At 44.5% G+C, this 24,067-nt stretch overlaps 1 protein-coding gene across 1 annotated transcript in view; it reads right to left on the bottom strand.

Moving 5' to 3' along the window:
- Positions 1-23,410, bottom strand: part of LOC146812944 (uncharacterized) — a 105,756-nt gene extending 82,346 nt beyond the window's left edge. Inside the window, exons 1-3 of the mRNA XM_085619985.1 lie at positions 23,302-23,410; positions 17,688-17,895; positions 6,418-6,525 (exon numbers count right to left, since the gene is read on the bottom strand). Coding sequence (XP_085476111.1) covers positions 6,418-6,525; positions 17,688-17,895; positions 23,302-23,322 — 337 coding nt within the window. The 5' untranslated portion in view covers positions 23,323-23,410. The remainder of the gene's footprint in view (positions 1-6,417; positions 6,526-17,687; positions 17,896-23,301) is intronic.
- Between the last annotated feature and the right edge of the window lie 657 nt (positions 23,411-24,067).

Below are 24,067 nucleotides of genomic sequence, written 5' to 3'. Positions count from 1 at the left end.
AGTAAAGGAGACTACATTTGAAAGGATCTCCGAGAGTCCTTCCATCTGGCATTGCTTGGTCAGTTTTGGCGACGACCCAGGTCTGCATCACGACCCAGACATTAGGTTGGGTGACGGGATGCTAAACGATTTCCAGATTTTTAATGTCTATGAGGGAAAAGTTTGAATTCAGTAAACCCTCAAAATCTTTGCACATGGTTCAGGGGGAAAGTCATTTTCCTTCTTAAGAACCCAATACTGCAGAAGGCTGGAGAGCCCATATTCTACTGTTGGCGAGTGCAGCGACGGAACAAACACCATGTTAAATTGCCCCCCCCACCACCACCCCCTCCCCCAAGTCCTACATCCTACCTTCTAATCTGACAAATAACTTATCGTCATATTTAACATACTAGTCTTGCCTTGAAACCTGCAGACCTGGACCCGAATTCTGGCAGTGGAATCGGACCAGAAACTGTGCGATGGTGGCAAACCCCTGTACCTCCGTTTGTAAACAAGAGTTACGTAAAACAAGTATGTAATGTAAAGACTAGCAGTGTACTGTAAAGTACAATTCCAAACATGCTGTCAGACCCCTGCCATCGCCACATTGTTCTTGTGAATAGAGCGCTGAGAGAACTCTGCGTTCATGACAGCGTTGCCAGTGTACGACTCAAGATGGCGGAGCCCACATACTTTCTTCAGTCGAGTGGAGTCTCCAAGATGGCGGCCCCCCACATCCATCTGCGGGGGTGAACGGGCTTTACTACTCGACTTGGAGTGAAGAAGTGAGAGTTTAGCATGGATATCCAAGAGATCTGATCATATCTGGCTGGTAAAAGAGGGCGGTCTTGGCCAACACAATTGTTAAACGAGAGGAGCACCAAGGGAGCCGAGAGAGTGGTGGACGGGGATGACGCACCACCGCCTTTCTTCGAGGTCAAGCAGAAATGCCTCGGAGAAACGCAGTGACGTTTTCGGATTCGGGGGCGTGTTTTTCTTTCTCTCCTCTTGCCATTGGCTGGAAGGTTTACATTCCAGAGGAGAGAAAGAATCGAAAAAACACGCCCCCGAATCCGAAAAAGACGGTGCTTGTTTGGAGAGACAATGCTCTTCTCCAATGGCTGACCAGTATTTCAGAGGCCAGCCAATGGAGAAGAGGTTAAAAAAAGGGGCGGGTTAAAGCCCCACTCCTAACATTAAATCTCGGAGCGAGACTGCGCAAGTGCAGCCTTCGAGCCGAGACCTAAAAACGGTGTCACTTATAAAAAAAATTATAGGTTTACCCTATAATATAAATTGGTTCCATCACATCGAATTTGATTTGTAGTCAATTCAAAGCCTGTTCATTTATAGGCTGTATGTCATGTATCTAAGAAGGAATATGCCTCAAAATTCAAAGATGAATGAACCTAGGATTGCAAAAGTACATGTTGCAAAACCCAGCACAAAACTGAAATCAAAAGTCAATTCTCATCTAGTGATTCTGTTAGCCTCATTCCAAACTTTATTTACTTCTTTAAATATGTAACTCTCCGGAAAATAGAACGTGGAATCCCCTAACCCAGTATTGTGGTTTAAAACATTTGGTTAGAATTATTCTGTCTTCCAGAAAAGTGGGAATATTTGTAAAGTTGGAAACATCCTATTGTTTCACTTCCAAGAATTAAAATAGCTCCAAACATCTTGTCCTGACCTTGGAGGTTAGCGCGCGCTCTCATGCATTCATTTACATGCAGCCTTGTGAAACCGGAGCAGAGGCCAGCCGAGTGTCCCTGTGCTTGTGCATTGTTCTCTTCTTTGCATTAATAGGGAGAGACATGCGGTCCCAGTATGACACTTTCACTGAATCACTCATAGCATGGGCGGTATCTATATAAAACCGCAACGCTAGGGCTTTTTCCCTCCAAATTCCGGCCAAAGTATTAGGTATTCCAGAAGTAATGCATGCCTTTCTCGACAGAAGAAGAAGAAGACGAAAAAAGCTTGCCATCATTTTTGTTTACTTCAGACAGGAAAACATCTCGCAAAAGCGCTCGAATGCTGTTTTGGGCATTTCATACATTTTCTGGCATTGCCAGTCAGTCGCTCGAGCCCCATTTACCGCAGGGCCCAGCACAGATCAGAGACAGAGGTGACTTCTATGCTGGAAATGCCACTGCAAAATGATACATAACAATGAAAGAAGTCTGGGGAAGCGAGCCCGGGTTGCGAGTACCGTATTGTGCACCCTCGCAGCCCTGTGTCACGGTTTAACACGGTTAAAAGGGTCAGGTTTCAATTCTTAGCTTGTTTCCCAGATACAACGTAAACATCCGCGCGGCCCCTTCTATGAATCGAGACTCACTCCCGCCGGTCTGTGGTACACAGCAGTTAAATGCAGTGTTTCTGTGCAATCAAGCACCTTTATCTCGGATTACTTAGCAAGAATACAACTGAAGCACATTTGTCACTTACTACTCGACTTGGAGTGAAGAAGTGTGAGTTTAGCACGGATATCCAAGTGGACGGGGATGACGCACCACCGCCTTTCTCAGAGGTGAAGCAGAAATGCCTCGGAGAAACGCAGCGGCGGTTTCAGATTCGGGGGCGTGGTTTTCTATCTCTCCTCTTGCCATTGGCTGGAATGTGTACATTCCAGAAGAGAGAAAGAATCAAAGAAACACGCCCCCGAATCGCAAAAAGACAGGGCTTGTTTGGAGCGACAATGCTCTTCTCCAATGGCTGACCAGTATTTCAGAGGCCAGCCAATGGAGAAGAGGTTAAAAAAAGGGGCGGGTTAAAGCCCCACTCCTAACATTAAATCTCGGAGCGAGACTGCGCAAGCGCAGCCTTCGAGCCGAGACCTAAAAACCACACATTTCTTCATGTCAGGTTTGTTAACAATGGCAGCTTCTACAGCTTCAAAAATTACCATATTAAATCTATTTGGTCATTGTAGAGCGCATATAAGGCAATTTTCCTGTGCATGTATGTACCCTTTTTGTAAAAATAATAATATAAACTGGTAGATGCAAATTTAAATGCGTTATCAGTTATAATATTTATAGGAAAAGCATCCTTCATAAAATAGTCATCAAGAAACAGAATTATTGCTTCATTGTGGGTTGATGAATCCACTTTATTACAGCCCTATGAAACCTGGAGCAACGCCAAGGCAAACACGATGCAAAGTCTGTTATTCCACATTGCTGTGGTGACAAATAAGTTGATGCAAAGGGTCCCAGTTGTGAAGGGCACTTTTTTTTTGTTTAAAAGCAATTGAGGACTTCGATGTGTTCCTTTGTGAAGTATCTGCTCAGCTCCTCCTGTTGGTGCTCTGAAGCCCTAGAACGTGAATGGGTGTAACGCTCATGTTCAGCGACAATAAGTGGCAAATTGTGCAAGTTTCATTTGAAACAACACTTGCGTTTGTTCCGTCCAATAATGTAGAATTGCCCACCTGGATCAGGGTGGAAACTAATAAAATGCATGAAAAGCGGCTTCAGGGCACGTTGAGGTGTGCCGTGATCCAACATGTTTACTGGATATGATTGTTCATCTTGAGACTGATCACCCGTCTGTAAACTCCAACCCTGCACGGAGTATTGTCCAATGAGATATTGTGGAAGAAGGTCCCTTCTGAATGCTTTCTTCCAGGGACCACCAAGTAGAAAACCGGAGTTATCAGATAATGAGAGCCTGCCATTCCAGCAAGAATTAGATTAATTTTACTGGTGATCTGCTAGTCTGTTAACTTGTGCGCAAAAGGTTCCATATATATATATCAAAGAGAAGGGGGGACAGGGGAGACCCCTGCCTCACCCCCCTATTTATTTTAAAACTCCCTGTCAGTTTGCCATTTAACAGAATTTTGGCCATGGGCTGCTCGTATAGTTTTTGTACTGCCTGGATAAAATTGGTACTGAAACCCATTGTGCCCAAGACCACCCAAAGAAATAACCAGCTGACACGATCGAAAGCCTTGGCGGCGTCAATAGTGATCACCGCCAACGGGATCGATCTCGCAACCGCTAGGTCTATAGTCCCTATTAATGAGCGTGTAAGTTCTTGTATTTGTCTTTTAGGGACAAACCCTTTTTGGTCCGTATGTATCAACTGAGGGGCCATCCTAGCCAGTCTCCCTGCAAGTATACCTGCAAGTATACCTGTATTCATTTCGAGATCCCCATTTAATAAGGAGATTGGTCGATATGAATCTGCATTTCTCGGATCCTTAGCCGGTTTTAAAATTAACGTAATTATGGCCTAATTCCACGAATACGGAATCTGACCTTCCTCCTTATATAAAGAATTAAAGAGAATAACCATTTCCGGTACGATCTCCTCTATTATCAACTTATAAACCTCAACCGGTACTGAATCAGGGCCTGCCGCCTTACCGTTCTTCAATGTGTTTAAATTGTTCTCTTCTTTCCTCTTCCGTAATTGGGGCGTCCACCCTGTTCCTCCCTTCTGTTGTTAAAACCGGGAGACCAATGTTAATTAACCAGCCCTTTAAGGCCTCTTCATCCGGCCTCTCTGAGGCTTTAAAAGTGTCCCAAATAACACCAATTAGAGCTGAATGAGCATTGATCCGAAAAAATTCTACAGTCTTTCAACAGGGTAGCCACACCTAAATTCGATAGTATGGCTCTCTTCAGCATCCATCTAACATTGTTCCTAACATTGATCTCCCCCAATGTGATACTGACCATATTATGATCCGAAATGTGTCCTGGATATATATGCACCTCTTATTTTCCCAGCCCGCTCTGTCTACTAATATATAGTCCAGACGTGAAAAATTGAGATACTTTTTACTATGAAAAGTGCAAGCTGTTTTAACTCTCATTAGATGCCTCCAAGAATCAACCATACCCAGCTCATTTAACATGTTTAAAGGCCTGCCTTGTTTTTGGTGCTTGGGCCTGAACCCCCACCCTCCCCTCCTACTTGTGGATCCATCCAATATTGGGTCTAGAAGAGTATTAAAGTCACCACCTATTATGGGTGATGTTGCTCCTGCTAATCTTAATGGCATATCCACTATATACTGGAGGTCGTCCGTATTCGGGCCGTAAAAACTAGTGCACACAAACTCAGAAATGTAAGACTGGCCATGACCGATCTACCTGAATTATCAGTGTTGGAAGTAATCATTTCTACACCTGACCCCTTCCTGACGATTATTGCAGCACATTTTAGAGTATTCTGATTGATCAGATGCCAAGTGGCTCCCCATCCATCTTTGTTTGGAATATAGTCCCCTGCTCTCACATGCCGTTAAGTGGGTTTCTAGTATGATACATACTTGGGCTTTAGATTCTGCTAAGTACCTCATTACTAACCTCTGTCTGTTTTTTTTACCTTAATCCATTTACGTTCCACGTTACAACTCTAACTTTATTATCTCTCTCTGCCATTTATTTCAGTATTTTAGTATGTCCCAGCCGCTTGGGCTCGAGGATCTCTGGTTCTTTATATTAAAAATGAGCCAAGATAAGATAAAGAAAATGAAAAAATAAGTCCTCAATCCAATATTGATTGTTGACAATCAGCGGTCACGTCCCAATATAGGGGGCCTTGTATATGCACATGTTATACTTTTCTGCATCTGTAACCTGAAGCAGGTGGTGGTCTAGATGGCCAAGGCTTGGAATGACCGCGCTGTGGCAATGTGAACACAACACAGTGCTTAATTTGAGCCGGTGGTTTCCGGTGCTCATCACCGGCACTTAATCAACACCGGCGCTTGAGCACCAGTTAAGGACACATTCATTTGTCCTTAGGTACAGGGAGAGTAAGTGATTCGCCCAGAATCACAGGATGTCGAGCCAACGCCGAGACTCGAACCTGGGTCTCCAGCTCGGCAGCTCTGGCCACTGCGCCACATCCCCTCCCCACTTGTAGGGTTTGTTGGTTCTGTGTTAGGCTAAAGCTAACAGGAAAAATGGACTGGTGTAAGCTGCCTCCTGACGAGAGCCCCGGCACTTATTTTTTTTTACAAATTAGGCATGGACAGAACACATTTGCTTTGTGTCTTGAGGTGAAAGTGCTACAGAATGTACTGATGACAAGTAAATGTGGGACTATGAGCACTAGAAGGCAAACGTAAATCGAGGAGTAGGTGAGCTGCTGGTGCTAGACAGCTGAGCTGTGTCCATTCACTAAAGTTAATGCATTGATTTTCCTGCATTTCAGTTCAGACATACATACACTATAGTTTTAAACATGTTTATTTCTCTGCCCAGCCCTCCAACCATTTGAAAAATGTTGCATCCATGCACACCATGATCCTGGCTCCCACTAGGAGAATATCCTAGGGTAGCAGTAAAACATAGTAGCAAATCTAATGAACAAACAGTATTCCTTCTTCAGTGTTGACACAGACACTAGAGTTCAAGACACTGGAACATCAGGCTTCAGAGGTTTTTTGACAAATTGAAAGCAACTCACGTGCAGCAACCACAGCAGCGGAAAAGATGACGACCAAAACCGTCACAGTAACAAGCCAGCACCGAGGATACGTGGCAACGTCGACCAACTTTCGACACCCACTGCTCTCTAAAATAACAACAAAAATAATTAAGTCTCTAAAATAACAATAACAAAATAATGAAGTTATGTTTATGGAGACTTCGTAACTTTTAGCCATGACCCTTCCCTGTATAGATCTCCCATGAGCCTCATGCAATCGGGGTATGGGGTGGGAGGGGCCTCATAAAAGCTACATTTATACATTGGGGTGCTTTGGGTCACCCCATGACATAAATGAGTCTTTTCAACTCTCATTCACATTTTACTTCTGCCCACCACAGCATACAGCACGGAGCACCGTACTCCACACCAGACACTGGTTCTCTTACACTGTGAGTGACGACATTTCACTCATTACAAGTGCACGAGCACCTACAGTGAAGAACACTTTAGAGCCAGGACTGGTGGGTCAATGCTTGACCAATGTTCTTTTCTGTGCTCTTTTGTAATTTGTTGTCATTCACTTGTGTTTAAACGGTCTTCGGGTTACGGGTAAGACAAAGCCAATAGTACTTCTCATTTGCACCATTAACAGTACTACTTTCCTGTGAGTTGCATTAAAACTAGAACGTTCTTTGCCTTCTTCAGAGGACTCATCCATGTTAGGAAGAATATTATTACATTTAAATTATATGGGGTGGTCACATTTTAATGTAATATTGTTATTGCAAGTTTATGGCCACCACGAACAGTTGCAACCTGAACTGCTCATGCTCGCGCTTACAGGATACAGGGCTGGTCCCTAGTAGATGCCGGGCATGCAGGAATGGACAACAGACTACTAGCATCCATATGGGCTGCATGTCAGATTCAAGTGAGTGGTATCCTCCCAGAGTCTACAAACCTATGTATTTCACATCACCTACTTAAGGAGGACATTCTCTTGCCACAAGCCACTGCAAGTAGGACTTGCAAGGGCAGGACCCCCACACCATTCCAACTGGAGGCTGCAACCCAAGTCACAAGATGATTATGTTGTCAGGCAAACACTGCAAGAAACATGGCATGCCCTCCTCGCCATTCCTAGAATAATAATATTAAGGTAGTATTCAGGGGGCCTCGTATTAAAAACCCATGATGGGGCCCAAAACATTGTCGTATCTTAATTGGCAGAAGTGGAAACCTCGCTACAAGCACTAGAGCTGGAACTTATAGCAAATCCTGCCTGAATGAATCATTGTTAAGAGGCTCATGATCGATGGAGGAAAGTAGGATCTCCTTTCATGGTTACCCCCCACTTTTTGCTTAGTCTCAATTTATTTTTTACCAGTCTCACTGGGATCCTGCTAATCAGGACCCCAGTCACTGTGCTTTCTCCCTAAATTGACCATAGTGAGCACTTATGTACATCCATTATTGGCGAGTGGTGTACCTTTGTATGTCCCCAGTATATGGTAGCAAGGTTGTCATGGAAACCAGCATGTATTATGCCATCCATGGGAGGCCACTTAAACCGTGACTACAGGCCTGCCATTGCAGCCTGTGTGAGTTGGTGCTTGCACCTCTCAGGACAGCTAGGTTTCCTTATATCTGAGGTCACTGCATTTTAAACCTATAAGTCACTCCTATGGCAGGCTCTTCAGTCCTAAGGGCAGGGTGCTGGGTTGTAAGTGTGAGGGTGCCCCTGCATGAGCAGGACACCCCTACAAACCCCAGAGTCAATTTACAGGCTTTGCAAGTGCGGTCAGCATTTTGATAATTATAGTGGACACCAGTCATTACGAGATAGTGGCTGCACCGAACCCGATCATGTTTGGTATCAAACATTTTGGAATCATACCCCAAACCCAATTCCAGTGCTGCAAGTATGATCCCATGTACTGGAGGCTCCTTAGGGTACCCCCTGTAACAGACTTTCAGTCTGCCAGCAACCTAGTGCTGCTGCCGACCAGATACGATTCTGCCCTCCTGCTGCTGAGCCAAGCTCGAGCAGAGGAAGGTAGAACAATAGGTTTCCTGTCACAGGGAGGTGTGACCACCTCCCAGACAGGATGTAGTGTATTGGGCTGGGGTGCTTGCCAGCACCATTAGACTGCTTTGAAGGGCACTTTTGGAGCCCTCCTTGCATACTCCAGATTGAGCCAGTTCAGGGAGCCCTTGGTTCCTGCTCTGGCATGAAACTGGACAAAGGACATGGGAGTATCCTCCCCTTTGTCCAGCCCCTCCTCTGGGAGGGAACCCAGAGTTGTTCCAAACCTTTCCTTAGGGTGTTTAAAGGCTTAACTATGGGTGGGTCATCGGATTCGTTGTGGAACAAGACTCAACCCTGAAACGTTGTCACTCTTCGATCGTCTGGGCACTTGAACTTTGCCGGACTTTACCTGGAACCAAGACTGCACCAACGAAACTCCTGCTGCTCCTGGTCACACGGTGCTGCAACTTTTATTCATTGTCTGCGTCTCTGCCAGGTTCTTCCACAGGCCTGTGGGCACTAAGGACACCCAAAATATTATCCCTTGGAATGAAGGAGTCACTCCCCTGCATCTGCAGGCACCGCAAGCAAGCTGACCGGTCTGCTGCTCCTATCGTCCCACACATTTCCTGAGGCACAGCAATACAGGTGGTGGTTCTTCAACTCCCTCAAGGCCTGCCCTGTAATCGCTGCAATTTTGAGGCCAGTATCCCTCGTCAGAACCGGTGGAACCGAACCCCTGTGTACTGCGTCGACTTGCCATTGCCAAGGCTTGTTGACTCTGTACTCCAGAGATCTTCATGCTACAAAAAGCTCCAGCCTCTATCTCTTACCCTCCAAGATCAGCACCCTCACCACATCGTCAGCACAGTGCGCCTTCATCTTTGATGAGTTGCTCGAGGTCCTCCTGAGACTCCTGTGCCTCTGGCCTGTGGGTCCTCCTGAGGGTCTTCTCCTACTTCAGTGGGCTCCCCTGCTTGCTCAAGGTCTGTTCTGACACTCCTGCTGTTGGCGAGTCCCTTGGATCTTGCTGGTCCCAACGTTGATCCTTCTTTGTTTTCCACACCAGTTGCGGGTACCAAGGCTTGTTGGTGCTCCTGATGGACACCAACCACCTAGTCACAGACATCTGACATGGGATAGCTTGTGAAAAGCTCCTGGTCTTCCTCAGTGTCGCCTGGTCCCCACAGCTGCAGCAACAAGGTCACCAGAAACTGCAGAATCTCCCGACAAGGTGGCATAGACTCTGTTCTATCTGCTTGCAGGTTAAATACTCACCCTACTCGTAGTCTAGATTACTGACTTTCTCCTATAAATCGCTGCTAAATTACGCTCTAACTTCTCTTAAATTCATGTGTTACTTGACCTTTCGGCACATTTGGATATGATCACATATAATATGTAACTACACACTTGTATACCTAGCAATAGGGTCTGGACTATTATTTATATGTGTCCTTGTGTCTAATGTTTAAAAGAATGGAGCCTTTTGAATGGTTTTATTTGTACAACATGTAGGGATCAAAACAGTTTTTTAAATTGCCCGTTTCTCCTCATTTGCAGATTCAGCTTGCTCACCTTATATGTCCTGATGATGATCTCAAACAATTGAGATCGAATTGCCGTTGACCTCTTACAACATAAACTCTTCCTATTGTATAAAAAGTTTTTTGAAGAGTTTTCTACAATTGTTGTCAATGCGATGCCGTAATTTTAAACTACACTATCACTCTGCGCGTCACGCTTTTTTCACTTATTGTGTGAGCACCTCAATACTATTATTGTGGAAATAAATGTTTCACATGAACTGTCTTATGTCCCTATGTACATTGTTTTTGCTCCCTTAAAGAAAATGATTTTTCATCTCTTTAGTCATAGTGCTCTCCCTAGGATCACTTTGCAATTGGACCTTTTTGGCCACACCAGAACCATTGTTCTTCCACCGCATCTTCAAAATTGAGGCGCTCCAGTTTTTAACAGAGAAAATATAAAAAAAATAAAAAAATAAGGCTAACAAACAAATTGAGCGAAAAGGAAACTTTGACAACTCAAAAGAATTGTTTTTTGACAACATTATTGTGAAAAACATTCACCCTGGCACAAATATGATAAAGGAAAGGCAGTAACAAAATGGAACGAGCACAGTTTGGAGACAAAATGAAAAGTGAGATGTGCAAAGTCGAGAAGAAATACAAAAAGAAGGGAAGAGAAAAGGAAAATAACTCCCCTGATTCTAACTAAGCAACATTTTATGAACAGTTATTATCCACAAGTGGGGGATACTTTTAGTTTGGTGCCCGGGCCTAATTATATTCCCAATCGGACTCTGCTCCCAGGGCCCGCCCCATGGTCAGCACTCCTCTGCTCTGTAACTAGGTCTGCGCTTCACAAGTCCACTTACACACGTGTGAGCTAAAAGCACTTTACTGCCGCCGAAGTCTCATGATTGTGAAATGTGCAGACATTCTGGAAGTGGGAAAAGACATTAACAAAACATCCCGATACTATCACATTCCCCAAGTATTTCGAAGAATTCCATGGGACTAGTACATATACTACACTTACAAAGTTTGTTATATAAACCTGCCAATCAGCAATACACCTGGTTACTAATTCAAATGTACACGTAGATGAGAGCAGTGCCTGGCAAACACATATCAGTCATTATTACTGGGACATTTGGCTGAACTCCCAGATTGCTAGTATATCTTCAAAGGAGTCCAAAATAAGCATGAAAGCTCTCTGTACACACAAACGTAACCCAAAACACATGGGGTTTAACAAGCGGTGGTGAAGCCAATAGCTCCAGCCTATGTTAGAGTTATTGGATGTGGCAATCTGCTTTTAGGCCCGATTTAGCCCACGCCCCCAATTGGATAGGCCACGCCCATTTTGAATGCCTCCTCTTTCCCCACACTTAAAGCCCCGACACACAACCCAGACTACCTATTTCTACTGAGAAGTGCTGCTACTATCAGTGCTTTAAATGGGCTGGTACTCACCGGTACGGAGTACCGGCATTTCTTAGATTTATCACTGAGTACCAGCACTTCTCTTCTGCCGAGGAGAGTACCAGTACTCATGAAAAGGTAGGCTTTTTGGCTGTGATTGCTGGTGAGCCGGAGTTGAAGGTGTCTCTGGCAGCCACGGCGCCACTTCTGTATCCCCGATCTGAGCCCCAACTTAGCTATTCAGCAGGGCTCATTTGAATAATTGCCGGGTGCTCACCATCACGCTGTGTTTGACAGAGCAGGGTCCGTTCAGGCCCTGTGTTGTCAATCACAGTCACACTATCCTGTGCATTTGCCAAAGCACTCCCTCTCCCCTTTTTAGATCTCGGCTAGCGAAGGCTGCGCTTGCGCAGTCTCGCTTGCGAGATTTAATGACTTGGAGAAGAGGGGCTTGCACCCGCCCCTCTTCTCCCCTGTTCTCCATTGGCTGGCCTCTTGAATGCTGGCCAGCCATTGGAGAAGAGGTTCGTCACTCCAAACAGGCCCCGTCCTTTTCGGATTCGGGGCGTGTTTTTTCCAACTTTTCTGATTATCTCCTCCAGCCAATGGCAAGAGGAGATAACAGCAAAACACGCCCCCGAATCCGAAAAGGACACTGCGTTTCTCCGAGGCATTTCTGCTCTGCCTCGGAGAAAGGCAGTGGTGTGCTTGTCTTCTCCCCCTGCTCTCGGCTCCCTCTGCCGCTCACCTGAATAGATTTCCTGCACGATCGGTAAATATTCTGTTTTCTCTCTGCCCACGTTGGGAAGGAAGTGTCCGTGCATCGTAAACGAGGCGGTTTCCCCAAGTCCGCACATGTGCACGGCCGGCTTATCACTTTTACAACGTAACTGAAGAGGAGATGCAGCGTAGTGGCTACAGCTGTTGACCTTCGAGCACGGTGAAGCGGGTTTGGATCCCTGCATCGGTCGAACATTCTACAGTTCAGAGCTCTATGGGAGTGGCTTAAAAATCGCCACTTCCCAACATGGCTGACTCGAAGGAGGCCGTAAAAGGTTCTTTAATGAACATTTGAAAGGCGGCGGCCATCTTCAAGTGATTGATTTTTATTTTGAATTTAACTTGCATGTACTGTGTATTGACAAATATGAGTTGACACATAGTAACAAGTAGCGGAAATTTTGAATTTAACTTGCATGTACTGTGTATTGACAAATATGAGTTGACACATAGTAACAAGTAGCGGAAATATAACATATTTGCATCAGACTTCCTATTTTAACTTGCATAGTTCCGACCTGTTGTCAGACTAGAATCAGGATATCCGTGGTAGTCTTTCTTCTATGTCAGTAGCCTTCCTGCCTGCCGGTTTCTGTTCTGGTTTCCTGGTTCCACTGAGGCCGGGTGTACCGCCCCTCCCTCGGGTGTGTCCTGCGCCGCCTTTCACCAGCCTCTGCATGTTGTACAGTATCCTCGGCTCGCTGTCCCGCATTCCTCCCAGTCTTCGCTGTATCCTAAGCTCTGTCATGAAGCCTTTGGTGGTGTTCGTCCTCGGCGGGCCCGGTGCCGGCAAAGGCACACAGTGTGAGAAGATAATGGAGGTGAGTCTGAGAGGTACGTTTTTCACCCAATCCTAGGACAGTTCCATTCTCTGGCACACAGTAGAGCAGCACAGACGTCCAAAAAGGCACTTCTCCGGGCCTAGTGCCTCTTTCCCACCTACTAACCGCTGTGGCTGACTTGTCTTATCTTAATTGTTGGGCATCGCACCCCACCTCGCTATCCAGCCCATACCTCTCCCCTAACCCTCTATTATACGTAGAACATCCATACCCGGCGCCTCTTTTTTTTTTTATTTAAATTTCTAAGGGATAAGACCAATACCTCCATCTTTTCAATAAGACACATATTTTCCATCTGTCTTCAGACACGTATTAATTGAGCCCCCTCACCACGTTTCCGATGCCTCTCTATCAAGACGACTCCCTCTTCCACTCCTCTCCGTTGACCCGTGCTCTTCCTCTTCCACCCCCTTCTCTAGCCAGGCACATTCCTCTCTCGCACCTCGCCCTCATGCTTGCCCAGTATTTTCACCCTCTCCACTCCATGCACCCCTCGGCCCCCTCACGCCTCTTCCTGGTGACTGCTCTCTACTGTCCCCCCCCCACCATGTATCTCTCTAACGTCCTTTCCCCTTCCCCCTCTCTGCTCTCCACCTCCTCGTGCCCTCTTTCACACCGTCCTTTCTTCCACCTTACCTCGCCCACCCGTCTCCGCTTCCTTTTCCCTCTCTCCTGCAGTCTCATATCTTTCGCCCCCCGTGCCTCAACCGCCCCTGCCTTTCTCTTTTTTTTTTAACGTTTCCTGGTAAAATCTTCCCGTCTCCTTTTTACACCCCCCTCCCCCTCATCCTCTCACCTTACCTGTCTGCCCTTCCCCGCCTCCCTCGAGCGCTTTTTCTCACCCGCCCCCTAAATCTACCACCCCTAATCTCCCCACACATACTTGCAGTGCAGTGAAAGGCTTCAGATCAGCCAGTGTGCCCGCCGCGAGGCGCTGGGGTAGATGACGTGTCCTGCGTGAGGCTCCAGAGTAGCCAGTGTGCCCAGTGAGAGGATTAGCCGTAGACTGTGTGTGCAGGGAGGTTCGCGGGATTAAACGATGTATGCTGTGAGAGCCGCAGGAGTAAACCGTGTGCGGCTGAGAAGTAGGCAGTGCGCAGGTAGAAGTTCAGGAGTTGCCAGTGCGTGCAGTGAGAGTGCGTTATAGCACAGGGAGGGCTCCGATTCAGGAGTAGATCATGTGTGCAGTGATGGGCTCCTGAGTAGATCGATGGGCTCCTACGTAGATCGTGTGTGCAGTGAGGGGTTCCTGCGTAAATTGTGTGTGCAGTGAGGGGCCTCCAGAGTACATTGTGTGTGCAGTGAGGGACCCATGAGTACCTAGTGTGCAGTGAGGGGCCCAGGGGCAGTTAGTGTGTGCAGTGAGGGGCTCAGGAGTAGCCACTGGTTGCAGTGAGGGGCTCAGGAGTAGCAATTGGTTGCAGTGAGGGGCTCACGAGTAACCACTGGTTGCAGTGAGGGGCTCAGGAGTAGCCACTGATTGCAGTGAGGGGCTCAGGAGTAAACCGTGTGCAGTGAGGCCCTTGTGAGTTAACCGTGTGTACAGTGAGACGCTCAGGAGTAGCCAGTGTGTGCAGTGGGAGGCTCAGGAGTAAACCGTGCGTGCAGTGGGAGGCTCAGGAGTAAACCGTGCTGCAGTGAGGGGCTCGGAAATAACCAGTGTGTGCAGTGAGACGCTCGGGAGTAGCCAGTGTGTGTGCAGTGAGGGGCTGGGGAGTGCCCAGTGCGTGCAGTGAGGGGCTGGGGAGAACCCAGTGCGTGCAGTGAGGGGCTGGGGAGTACCCAGTGCGTGCGGTGAGGGGCTGGGGAGTACCCAGTGCGTGCAGTAACGGGCTGGGGAGTACCCAGTGCGTGCAGTGAGGGGCTGGGGAGTACCCAGTGCGTGCAGTGAGGGGCTGGGGAGTACCCAGTGCGTGCAGTTTGTTGTGCATTCTCGGCCGAGAAGAGCACAGGAATGTGGGTGTTCGGAGACACGCACCTGCTCAAACCATTATTTATACTTCCAATTGTTAAATAACTGATGCACCTGAGTATGGATTTACGACACTGTCTCTTTGTCTAACACAATTACAACAAGCATTTACAATGCAATGGTCTCGGCATTGGTAAAGTTAGAGCTATTGGCATTGCTCATGACAATGCAGTTTCTTTAAATGTTTTAAAAACATAAACAAAAATAATGTCATGAGCAATGCCAATAGCTCTAACATTACCAATGCCGAGACCATTGCATTGTAAATGCTTGTTGGGGAAGGATCCAGTATGTAGGCCTTGGAGTCTCAGAGACCCCTTTGAGAGAGTCCACTGTGTAAAGGGAACCTCTCGCTACAGAGATGGGGAAATGAACCACTTCCCCTGGGATCACAGCTTACTGGACTTTGGACGCAGCTATGACTCGTCTACCGGTTTGTGTCCCCGTCACCCCCCTCCTCTTTCCATGCTGTGTCTCTCACCCTCCCCTCCTCTTTCCCTCATTCGTTCTCTGTCTACTTCCCCTGCTCCTACCCCCCCCACTGAATCTCTCCCCTTGCCTGCTTTTTCCCTTATGTATATGTCCTCATTGTTTGTTTCGACCTTACATATAACTATGTTGCCATGCTCTAATAACTGTGTAACCTTTATAACGATGTAACCTGCAACTGTGGTTTGATACTCATGTAAAGCGCTCTGATACCTCCGGGTCTAGCCAGCGCTATATAAAACCTTTAAAATAAATAAATAAGTGTCAGATGACAGAGGTTTCCAAGGGAGTAGTCAAAAAGAACATGATACAACGAGTCACAACTTTCATGGAGAACCCGATGAGTCAATGAACATTTTATAATCATTAGAAAATGTAGTTTGTAGTACGATAGCAGCCGCGGAGAGAGTTACAATTTGTGACGAACCACATTGGATGGTGCTCCCTACCTCAGGCCCAAAAATACTTTCCAAATCTTGCTCTCTATTCTTAGAAGTTTCATGTAAGCAGATGGAAGCCATACCTCTGCACTGTATATTACCGAAAACACAGCCTTCACTTGATGGTACTCTAGCCTTGTATACATTTCAACACCACCACATATAGTTAGCGTATTTTTCCACCAACATTTTTCTTAAAACATCACAGTTTTACAAAAAGTGTGTATGCACATGCCCCTGTTTGTGTGTGTGTGTGTGTGTGTGTGTGTGTGTGTGTGTGTGTGGGTGAACATGCTGGTTTCACATGAGGCTATCAGATAAATGTAATTGAGAATGAACTATGCCAAGGTAATTATGATATTCTCTTGTAAGGACCTACAACAGAGCTTGTTTTTTGCTGTAGTTGGTTTTACATTTAAGAACAACTGTGAGCCATTTCTATAGACCACTTGGATTGCAGTGTACTAACAGAGTAAAGCAAGTGCAGCTCAAAGGTCAGGTGCAGCTTTAACCATTTTGGAAAAAATTATATAATTTAATATGAATTCTTTTTGTGAAAATACTGATACGCATTTATCTGCCTGCTGATAAGTTGGTATGGCAAAACGTCCTTGTCGTAGGACAAACGGAGGTATCAACGTTGCTCTCGCCTTGTGTAACATGGCATCTGTGAGCTGCACTGGGTACACTGCGGCGAGGGGAAGAGGTGTCTTATGTTAATTGTTCCTCCCAGCATTACTGTATTGATAGTGCAAATGTTAAATGAGTGCCAGAGGTGCCTCACCCTAATTTAGTAGAGAAACGGTTCTAAAGCAGAACAATTTTGATTGCATTAAATATTGAGACAACATTTCCTGAACGTTTGCAAAGATTCTAAATATGACAGACATTCGTGTAAGCTGCAAAAAAGGCTTTACACGCACATAGAAATAATGAGACATTGGCCCAATGTTATGAATTACTCATAAGTGAAAGTCACTGATAAATGCACGGGTTCTGGAGCTGAAACGTTTTCAGTTCTTAACTCCTTCACTTCTGCAGCAAGCACTTTCGAAAACTCCCAAGAATGGTGGATGGAATAAAGAAATGAAAGGGTTGATGGATAGATGAGCGAAAGGATTGATGAATGAGCGAAAGGGTGGATAAAGAGATGGATGAGTGAAAGGATGAATGGATAGGTTTTGAGTTGGATGGATGGATAGGTTTGTATATGAAGGGTGGACAGACGGAATGGTGAAAAACTGAATGATGGATGAAAGACTGAATAGACAACAGAATGTAAAGGTGAAACGGTGGACATCAGAAGGTAAATGTTAGGTGAAAGGATGAATGGATAGATCATGGAAGAGACAAGAGATATCTACTGGAGAGGGTCACAATGATTTTTTTCACTTGCTTTGTGCCAAAAGAGCTTTGGGTCGAAGTGGGGGTATTTTCAGTTTCTTCCTACTCATGTGCTGAAAAATATATGGTTGTGTGCCAAACAACATCAATTAACAGTATGGCATTAAGAAGGTGCGTCTATTGCAAAAAAAAAAGGAAATGTTAACATATTATAGCAGTTCTCTTTCATTTTGTGTACTGAGTTAACTTGCTTTGTTTATATGAACACATTTCTCTTGTGTTTTGGTATGTCTTGCCTTTAGCCCCGCCCCCTCACTACACATCTAGCTCATTTTAATGAGTACCTGCACTTATTTTTTCCAATTTAAAGCACTGGCTACTATCAAGGGCATAGTGCCGAGCCTCTGCTGGGAAGTGCTTGCTCGGACGCCGCCTACACCCGTACCCCGACCCCCTCACCTGTTCTCGAGACCCCGAGCGAGAGCCGTGTATGTTGGACAGTTGAGGGGTCCTCGGTGCGAGGCTGGAGCTCCGCCGGGACTGCAGACAGGGTCACGGTCTCCTGCCCCAGCTGTGCACCTGACCGGTGAGGGGTGTCCACGGATGGTTCTTCTATCGGATTCCCTCCTACTGCCCCGTGCCCGGGTGCTGCGGACAGGAAGAGGGTTGTAGTATATAGCTTTAAGATGTATAAGAGTCATACAGTTCTAGATTGTAGAATGTATTGTGTGTGTGAGTTCTGTAGTAAGACAGTTCTGCTGTGGAGACTGTCAGCGTTGGTGGTGTTATTCCCGTGTGCGGGGGGCTGTAATAAAGAACTCATCTTATACCATACTTCTTGAGTTGGACTTCATTTATGAGTATACTACATTGAATTGGCGACAAGGATGCTCAGCCCCCTGCCAACGTTTGGAACGAGTGCGTGATTTCAGACTCAATTTGGGAAATTTATGGATTATACGACGAAAGGAATCACAACGGAAGTTACAACTTGTGCGTGAGTCCAATTGCGCTTGCTAGCAATCCGTGAGATAGTTTTCTTTTTGTTTGTTTATCCATTTAGTCAACCCTGCCAACGCTAGTGCTGCGTATATTTGAAAGTGCGGCAGTTATTTTAAGACTTCAGTATTGCTTACCTCGCGCGAGTGACGACGTCCATTCTTCAGCGCGTAAGCTTGCTTTGAAAGACGCTTCTAGCTGGTGGCAGAGCAACGCGCAATACGTCAGTCTACGTGTGTTACGAGGTCACGCAACGTGACCCTGGCGGCCATCTTGGTTATCTGATCAGTGCTAGAAATGCAATACAAGTGAAGCATTTCGATCGGAACATCGTTTCAGACAGTTTTCAGTTCAAGAAATTTACCGTTTTGCATAGAAATTCCTCCATTACCATTTTATTATTTGCCATACTTATTTATAGTAGACATTTAAAGTTAAGTGAACATGGATGGTGAATCTAGCACAGTCTCCACTGCAAGCAAGAACTCACAAAGTACAAATGTCAGCATAACTCTCAGCAATCCAAAAGAATTCTTAGTTAATCCTGGAGAACCCGTTATTAAATGGCAAGAATGGAAAGAGTATTTCATTAATTACATTGCTACCTTGGAGGATAATGGTAGTATTATGTCTCCTGAAAGGAAAAAAAGAATTTTAATGCATTGTTTAGGACCTGAAGGTCTCAGGGTATATAATCAGATGCAGAAAAATGAGAGGAGCGCAGATGTTGACGTGTTCAAGTGCGCAATTGCTGATCTTGATGAGCATTACTCACCTATTGTGTGTGCGGCAGTATCTAGACGCACATTTTATAAACGGAAACAGGAGACTAATGAATCAATCGAAGATTATGTCTCCGCTTTAAAGAATCTTGCCATAAAGTGCAAATTTGGGGCTTTACATGACGACATGATTAGAGACCAAATAGTCATGTGTACAAAGAATAAAAGTATCCAAGACAAACTCTGGATTGAAGGTGACTCTAGCCTTAAAGACATCATTACATTAGTTAAGAAGGCGGAATTGTCAGAAAGGTGTGCTAAAGCTGTTTCTCATTCAACTGAGACAGTCACTGTTAATAAAGTTACTGACACCAGAAAAGACAAAAGTGTTACGTACAAACAATCTAAATCGTATCAAAGCAATTGGAAACCACCTTACACCAAGAAAGAGGAAAATTCTTCTTCTCAGTCCGGCTTTGTATGTTACAGATGCGGAAGTACTGCGCATACTGCGAGATTTGAAAAATGTCCTGCTAAATCTACAAAATGTTCTGTATGCGGAATCGTGGGACATTTTTCTAAAGTTTGTAGAAGGAAGCGTTATAAAAAATCACATGTAAGTTGCATCACTAACAGCAATTCAGATTTGTCAGACAACAATGAAGATGAAGACTCTCCAGAGAACTCGAGTATTTCCAGCGGCATTACAAAACATGTTGTGGTCAATATTACGAGCAATGATAGCAACAAACCTTTATGTATGATTTCCTTTGGAGGTGTGGTGTTACAGGTTGCAGCGGACTCTGGGTCTCCTTTCACTATCATTGCTAAATCAGTTTGGAATGACAAATTTGTTAATGCCATTGGTCCACAATTGCAACCCACTGATGTGAATCCAGAAAGTTTCACGGGGCAAAAAATTGATATGTTGGGTTTCAGATCTTTAATTTTTGAGTTCAAGGGTAGAAGAGCACTATGTAAATTGTATGTAGCTCAAGATGGGCCTTCAGTTTTAGGTTGGAGAGACCAACGTTCTTTAAGTATCATTTTGAATCCGAATAGTCCTGAGCAAGTGCTTGTCATGTGTGAAGCGGAGAATACTAAGAAATGGGTTTTAGAAGAGTTTCCAAAATTGTTTAGTGGCAACATTGGAAACCTTAAAGGTTTTTCGCACCAAATTTTGACCAAACCCAATGCAGTTCCTAGAGTTCATAAAGTACGACACATTCCATTAATTGTTCGAGATGAGGTTAAAAATGAATTAAAGAAATTATTAGATGCAAATATTATTGAACCAATTGAGGCATCTGAATGGATTTCTCCCATAGTGATTGCTAGACGGTCTAATGGGAAAATTCGCATGTGCATAGATTTGAGATATTTGAATGAGAATATAATTGTTGATCAGTTTCCTCTCCCGAGAATCGATGAAATGCTTGCACTCACCAAAGGGGCTAAATGGTTTTCAACAATTGATTTGTCATGTGCATATCATCAAGTTTCGTTACATCCATTGAGTAAACACCTTACAGCCTTTTGTACCCCTTTTGGTTGTTACCAATTTCGTCGCATGCCATTTGGGTTAGCATCCGCGGCTGCGGTATTTCAAAGGCTTATGTACGAACTTCTGGGTGATATGCAAGGTATAATTTTCTTTCAGGACGATATTCTTATAATGGGTCCTAATAAGAAGGTTCATGATGAGCGTTTAAGGAAAGTCATGAATATCTTACAAAATAAAGGGGTTACGGCGGAGCTTTCAAAATGTAAATTTGCAGAAAATAGTGTAACTTACCTAGGCCATGAAGTAAGTTCTTTAGGTATTAGACCCAAGGCCAGCTTAGTAAGAGCCATTAAAGATGCTCCCCCTCCCAAATCTAAAGAAGACCTTAGATCCTTTTTGGGACTAGCAGAGTTTTACTCTAAATTTGTGGACAAGTTTTCAGAAAAAACTTGTGTAATGAGGTCTCTTCTCAAAAATAAGGCACAATTTATTTGGTGTAATTCATGTCAAAAGTCTTTTGAAGAAATAAAAAAAGCTGTAGCGCAAGCACCTAGTCTCCAAGGATTTGACCCTGGTGCACGAACTATTGTCACCACTGATGCCAGTAGCAAGGGGTTAGGGAGTGTGCTTACACAATTGGGTGAGAATAATGCAGAAGTTATTATTGCCTTTGCTTCAAGATCCCTTACCCCTACTGAGGAACGTTATTCAGTTGTTGAAAGAGAGACCCTGGCTTGTGTGTGGGCCCTAGAACATTTTAGAAAATTTCTTTGGGGTAGGAAGTTTATTTTACGGTGTGATCATAAGCCTTTGACTAAGTTACTAACCACTGAAGGGTTAACCAGTGCCACAGCCAGGATAGCGAGGTTATCAATGAGATTGCAAGATTTCATGTACGAGGTGCAATACGTTCCTGGGGCTAAAAATTTTACTGCAGATTTTTTGAGTCGCATGTCTTTACCTTTAGTTGAGCTCGATATGAATCCTTGGAATGAATTCTCAGTAGCTCACATTTCGTCAAAAGTCCAGTGCAGTTTTAGTAAAGAGGAATGGCTTGAAGCAGAGAATTCAGATCAAATTCTACTTGTTCTTAAACAATTAATTATGAAAGGATGGAATGGAATTGATAAAAAATTTGTGAATGATGACTTGCGTGGTTTTTGGGAAGTTCGGAATGAACTGAGTCTTTCAGACGAGTTTGTTTTACGGGGTGACAAAATTGTACCACCGAAAAACTTAAGGAATAAAATAATTAGTTTAGGCCACGAGGGGCATTCAGGAATCACTCGCACCAAATTGCGTCTAAAAGAACTGTATTGGTGGCCTAAGATTGACTTAGATGTAGAAAGGTGTGTAAGATCGTGTGTTAAGTGCGAAGTTTCGGATAAAACATTGAAAACTTTCAATCCACCTTTAGCTTCTCCTAGTTGCCCCAATTTTCCTTGGGAAGTTGTAGCTATTGACTGCATGGGACCAATTTGTTGGCATGATAATTCGCAGAAATACATTTTGGTACTCGTCGATACCTTTTCACGATGGTTAGAAATGTGTGTTGTGGATACCATCACTACCAAAACAGTGATAACATTCTTAGATGATATCTTTTTAAGAGAAGGTTTCCCTAAGTTTATCTTATCTGATAATGGTGTACAGTTCAAATCCTGTGAGATGAAAAATTATCTGAGTGCTTCTGGGGTTCAACAGAGATTCACAGCATTATATCATCCTAGTGGCAATGGTATTGTTGAGAGAGCTAACCGCAGTATTAAGGGTGTCATACAACTTGCTAACAAAGGTGACCTATCTTGGGAAGAAGAATTAAAAAAACTCCTTTGGGCCTATAGAAGTACTATTCATGGTACTACTGGTAAAAGTCCTTTTTCCTTAATGAGAGGGAGGATTCCCCATTCAAAGATTAATCCAGGATGGTTGAATAAAAGTGGGATGGTTTTGTGTGATATTCCTGTTGTAAGAGAGAATATCAAAGATTCTCAAATGAGAAACAAGTCCTATTATGATTTAAAACATGGTACTAAACAAGTTAATTTACAGAGTGGTCAATGGGTTAGAATTAAAAGTGCTAGGAAAGTGTCTAAGACTGAAAGCAAGTTTAGTGAGCCCAAATTGGTTGTCAAAGTTATGAATAACACAGCTTTACTTCAAAATGGTGAGGTTTGGCATTGTAGTCGTCTGGCACCAGTTTCATATAGTTCTGAATCTGAAGAGCGGAACAAATGCAAGAATTTTTGGTGGCTAGATACATGTAAATTGTCACAACATATTGATGATTCTAATCCAAATGATGAAAATGTTAATCAAAGGATATCTTCTGATGTTAATTTGGAGGTTTCACAAGATTGTAGTGTTGTTCCAGATAGTGTTCCTGTTCCAGAGGTTCCATGTGATGAAAATGTTTCTCTGGGGGGCAATCATCAAAATGTTCAGGATCCTGTTTTACCACAAGTGTCTTGCGATGAAAACATTGTTAAAACGTCTAGTGGTAGAATTGTCAAGAAACCAAAATTGCTAGAAATTTTTGATTGTACTTAATAATATGTAGATTTTAAGTTACATTTATTTATTTATTTATTCATTTTTTTTTTTTTTTTTTTTTTTGTTTTCATTAAAGAAGGGGGATTGTGTAGTATATAGCTTTAAGATGTATAAGAGTCATACAGTTCTAGATTGTAGAATGTATTGTGTGTGTGAGTTCTGTAGTAAGACAGTTCTGCTGTGGAGACTGTCAGCGTTGGTGGTGTTATTCCCGTGTGCGGGGGGCTGTAATAAAGAACTCATCTTATACCATACTTCTTGAGTTGGACTTCATTTATGAGTATACTACATTGAACTCTTCGGAGCGTTGGTCCATCGGTCCGGAGTCTGACACTGCCCCAATAAACCTCCTGCAGCGTCGCACAGATGTGCCAGTGCCCGACCACGCGATCTAGTGCTGATTAGAGACGAGTTTGACATGGGGGGGGGCGGAGCTATTGACGTCACCGGCTGATCCAAGCCACTGGAGAAGTACGAGGAGAAGGAATGATGACGAAAGACGTGGTGGGAGGAGAACGAGTGAGGGGGCGGAGCTTCAACGTCACCGGCTTAGCTAAGCCACTGGAGAAGCACGAGAGGGGAAGGAGGGATGACGGAGAAGGCGGTGGGAGGGAGGAGACCGGGGGAGGAGCTTCTTGATAATGGGTGTGTCTCTTTCTACGGAGCCACGCGCAGACACCTGCTTACAAACATTTGTGAACAAGGTCTCGCGCACGTGGTTATACCCTAGCATACTAACGAGGGCGCTCTGTACTCTGTGCCACACCCCCGGGTTGGTCGACCCGACTCTCACTGACCACCGTGAAGGCAAAAAAGCTCACGCCACTTTCATAACGGATGAAGAAAGGTAACACGAACCATGTAAATTAAAAATTTGCTAACATTCGTGACAAGAATTTTCAATTCTATTAAGGACAAGGAGGCGAGGATTATGCTTTCTCATTTCTTTACTAGAAATGCTCAGCAGCCAAAACACAGTATAAGAAAAAACTACAATACCCATGAACACCAGGGTATGACGTATAACCATAGAGTCCATTGTCTATATAAACCAACATAGC

This window comes from Triturus cristatus, chromosome 7, assembly GCF_964204655.1.
Source record: "Triturus cristatus chromosome 7, aTriCri1.1, whole genome shotgun sequence".
Lineage (NCBI taxonomy): Eukaryota > Metazoa > Chordata > Amphibia > Caudata > Salamandridae > Triturus > Triturus cristatus.
Note: the sequence above shows the minus strand (reverse complement) of the source record. Positions and strands in the feature narration are given on the sequence as shown.